The sequence below is a fragment of the Tuber melanosporum genome, assembly GCF_000151645.1.
Source record: "Tuber melanosporum whole genome shotgun sequence assembly, scaffold_13, strain Mel28".
Taxonomy (NCBI): Eukaryota; Fungi; Ascomycota; class Pezizomycetes; order Pezizales; family Tuberaceae; genus Tuber; species Tuber melanosporum.
The window spans coordinates 507,930-512,473 of NW_003298786.1; the positions used below are offsets into that span (position 1 = coordinate 507,930).

The 4,544-nt window shown below is 53.9% G+C and overlaps 1 protein-coding gene; it reads left to right on the forward strand.

Moving 5' to 3' along the window:
• Positions 1–1,236: 1,236 nt before the first annotated feature.
• On the forward strand, positions 1,237–4,285 carry GSTUM_00004569001 (uncharacterized protein; the record flags this gene model as incomplete). XM_002836080.2 has 4 exons in its annotated part: positions 1,237–1,432; positions 1,521–2,299; positions 2,333–2,376; positions 2,440–4,285. The coding sequence occupies exons 1-4, from the start codon at positions 1,339–1,341 to the stop codon at positions 4,283–4,285; spliced, it is 2,763 nt and encodes a 920-aa protein (XP_002836126.1). The 5' UTR covers positions 1,237–1,338.
• Positions 4,286–4,544: the final 259 nt, after the last annotated feature.

Below are 4,544 nucleotides of genomic sequence, written 5' to 3' on the forward strand. Positions count from 1 at the left end.
AATATAAATTTATCCCGACTAATACCAATCTGGCTTCTAGTTAGCAAAACACAGCCAGAAGTTACAAGAACTTTGCGGACACGAGCGTACGAGTACGAGCAGCCAACTGCCACCCATATGGACAGAAACACTTGAACGTTTGTAGAGGGATGCTGTCAAGGCCGGCGCTAGAGTTGGGGAGGGGATTCTGAACCATAACGTTTTGATTACGGGTTTACTATTGAAGTGAGGGTTTTCCAAAAATTAGTTTAGCGCCTCCAACTTCACATGATAGCACTCGTCAATAACGACGACAAGCTAGGTGAATATTGGTAACGCGATCCCGGAAGAAAACTGCTTTCCTAAAAGTTAATTTTGGTTTCCCAAAGCACTCCTAAATGGGTTCCTCGTATCCTCCCTTTTCTAGTCTGATATAAGCAAGTTCTCAGCTTCGGGGCCACAGCCTGCGCGGATAGCGCCGAGGCAGGATCTCCATAAGTACAGTACCGTACTTGAGAAAAGGATAGATGAGTAGGGATGAAAACATTTGCTGTGTCTAGGATCACTTTGGAACAAGTCGTAGCAGTGCGGTAGTGATGGTATTGACGGCAAGAGCTACTGGGGGGCTCGGAGCACATTGTAGCGGCGCCTGACCAACATGGGATACATGGTAGGCTAGGGGTTGTGGGAAAGGGTGAGTCGCACTTGGTGAGATATTTTACTCAGTGCTTATACACGGGGAATCGGTTTACCGGATTCTTTTGGAAATAGATGGTGAATGATGTACAGCGGGGAAGATTTTTGTTCTGATTGAAGAAGCACTCAAACTGACGATCAGGAGTGCTCCGAGCCTTTCCTACCAAATCCAATGGTGAGTGGTGACCTTATCAAGAGGATTCATCACGTAGTAGGGCTGTCAGCACGCGTTAAATGGAATTTTAAACTCACATTTCTAATCGCGATTGGAGGCTCGATGATATTCTCCCAACCTCATTGGTAGCCTTCTGCAGACAGCAAGGTTGAGAAGCTCATCTCTGATTCTCTGGGCGTCGACTGTGGGGGCTCCTCAGCCTTCTGTGACGTTCGTCGCAGCCTTCTAACCCGATTCAGGAAAGTCCATCCAATTATTTCCCCTTATGGATTCTGCGCTATCGGCTTGGCGTGGGGTTGGGGTCTGCTGGTGCCACCCTGTGTCCCCGTCGCTCCCTCTCCCTTCTAAAGCTCAGTTCCTGGCAAACCAACTTCTTTTTTCCCTCTCTTCATGTTCAACAGGAGACACCGATTTAAACCGTCGCAAACCACCTACCACCCCGTGAGTGAGTGAGCGCCCGTGAGAAGCCGAATAATCTTAATCATAAGATGTCTTACGATCCTCGAACCACCGATGAGGCACCACCAAATGCCACATTTTCAACCGTTCCTCCATCTGCAACCTGTGCGACGGGGATTCCTGGTGGGTTTTTCTCCCCGGTTCTTTAGTTTCTACTTCTTCCTTCTCCCCGAGATTAGCGAAACTTAAAGATTTCCTTTTGGGGCAGCAGCGAATCCAACACCCCCGCCTCCAACAATTCACAAAAGAACCTACCAGGCCTGCATTCCATGTCGGCAGAGAAAAGTTCGCTGCGACCTCGGCTCCGTTGAAGCCCCGCACGACCCACCCTGCGTCCGCTGCCGTCGCGAATCCAAGGAATGCTACTTCTCCGCTACGAGGCGCAAGACGAGAACCCCGAGCACGGACGAGGTAGGAATCGGTCGCGGCCGCGGCACCATCCGTGGGGTGGTCAGGAAGCACGAGGATGACGAGGAAGTGCTCTCACCGATCAAGCGATCCCGCTCAATTGGCCACGGAGACTTCGCTAATTCCCCATCTTATTCACCCAGCTTTGCGGGGAAGCCTTTCGTTACGCCCATCGATCCACGGCTTGCGGAGCGAGATGGGGATGTCGACAGCAGGGACGGGGACACGGCAACGGCCGCTGAGGCGCTGCTCCAGACGCCCGTTTGCAATTCGCACCAGGCGCTGTTAGCGCTTGTCGAGGTAGCGGGGAGGGATGCGCCGATGTCCACGGGTGGGAAATCACCCGGCGATACGGATGGGGAAGGTGAGAAGGATGTCGATGATAGTCTGTCACCAGCTACACGGAATGGGGTTGGGGTTCGGTTCTCCTCGGCGGGCGATGGTACTTTCTCCCCGTATGCTCGCAGGCGGGCAGGAAGCAATTCTACCACTTCTCCCGGAACACAGGCTGGTCGGCCGGGGACTGCTAGGAGTCTGAGCATCAGCACCATTCACGAGGACAAAGATGGACTGGAAAAGGCTGTTCGGGTGTGGAACAAGTTTCGATTTGTTAAGGCGGGGTGGTTCACTGCTAGGGAAGCAATTCAATATGTTGAATAGTAACCCTCCACTTTCTTCCCTCGAATTGAGACACGTACGTTTTTGCTGACTGGAGTGATCAGCTTTTACAAACATCTACACCCGTTGTCACCAACCCTAACATCGCCCTCCCTGCAACATATTTCACACCCCAGTCACCACCCCTCACTCCTTCGCTTAGAGCCCTTCCTGACAACCATCATCCTTCTGATAACATCACGGTACATGGTCCTCTCGGGCCCGGGGGGTCAATCAAGATCGTATGCAATCCACGACATGCTATGGCGGGAAGTCCGCGGCGGATGCGAAGGGCTCATGTGGGGCGGCGGGTGGGGCGGTCTTGGAACCGCAAGTAGCAACAACCACTCGTACACACACAGCGCAAAAGTAGCGCGCGGGCTGCGTACATTGGGGACGGTGGAAGGCTTATTGATACTCACAGAATGGCACGTCCGCGGGCTGCACTTCCCGATGGATGTGGAGGAGGGCGACTGGATGGTGGATTCGTCCGATAGCGAGGAGTGCGAGACCACGCACACCCGGCGGAAAGCGCGCAAGGGCGGAGGCGTGGTGGAAGGCTTGAGCGACCGCATCGAAAATATACTCGAGCCGGCGTACCGCAGTGATCGGATGAGTTGGATGTTGCTGGGCAACGCCCTCGCGCTGGCGTACGAACTCGGTGTCTTTGACGAGATAGACGAGCCGGCGTCCACCACTCCCGCACACCTCCCCTCCAGAGAACCGCCCCCGCCAGACACGGGCTACCGTCTTCGCTTCCAGAGAATCCAGAAGCTCCTCCTCCTCTACGTCCTCCAACTTGCCTCGCGCCTCGGTTGGACGAGCATGATCCCGCGACACATCACTCAATCCGTCCAGCACAAGCTCAATTCCGCCGGCGCCTCCCCGGCTAGCGTGACCATAACCGGCCGCTGGGATAGCGAAGATGAGCTCCAGGACGTGATCTTTCACAGCTGGGTTGACCTAACAATGGTGATGAAGCACTCGGCGGAAACGCTTTTCCCCTCGCGCCGGCATACCAAAGAGATCATGCGGACGGGCCGCTACGTGGAGCTCCTGGAGTACTTCCAGCCCAAGCTGAAGGACTGGAAGCGCGACTTCGACGCCCTCAACCTCCCGAACCCGATTCACCACATCCTTAGCATGGAATACGAGCACGTAAGGTTTTACATCAACTCCCTCGCCCTCCAAGCCGTCGTGGACCGGTGCACCGTGAACAACAGCACGAAAACGGCAATGATGCAGGTGAACGCGAAGGATGTATCCTTCATAAAAGAAGTCGTTGACGCCTCCCGCGCTCTCCTATCCTGCGTCGTGAAGAAGATGTGTCCGGGGGGGTACCTCAAGCATGCGCCTGTTCGAATCTACCTGCGCATTCTGGGCGCTAGCATGTTCTTACTGAAGACTCTCGCGCTCGGCGCGAAAGAGAGCGACGTCACGACCAGCATAGACCTCATCCATGACACGATACGTGCACTCCGTTCCGCAAGCGTCGACGATGTACACCTTGCGCTACGCTTTGCGGATTTACTAGAGATATTGACGAATCGGGTTAATGCTCGATTCATCAGGATCAATCCTACCAGCAGTGCAACTACCAATGCTACTGCCGATACATCCGCAAATACCCCACCACCGCAGGCCACGTCGCCAAAGACGAAGGTTAGGATGCTCCCACCTCCGACTCCCGGCACACTGCAGGCCGACATGGCCAGGGGGGATTATGGGTACGACGGAGCGGATATCCACGATGCCGAGTTTCTCTTCAGCGGGTATGAGTGGTTGGCGTTGCCGATCGATCCCGTTACTGGCGCCGGGTTCGATGCTGGTGTTACGCAGAGTCAGATGGGCGTTGATGTTGGCGGGGTGGATTTGTTGGAGTTGTTGTTGGCGGGGAGTGGTGGTGGGTAGGGGAAAGGCGGGGGTTTGGAGTTTTCTTTTAGATTGGCCGTTTGATTTTGTTGTATGATATTAGCGTTTTTGGTACGAGGTTTTTATATGTTTGCGCTTCTTTTCTTTTCTTCTCTGCTCTCTTTTTATTTTTCTCTTACCATCCCGTCTAGGGGTATCTGTTTATCTGTCTGTCTGGCCGGTTGTTTGACTCCATCTTTTGCTTCCTTTCTTCATTTCTTCCGTGCTTGCTAGTGCGTTGGCTTTTCTCGTTCTGCTT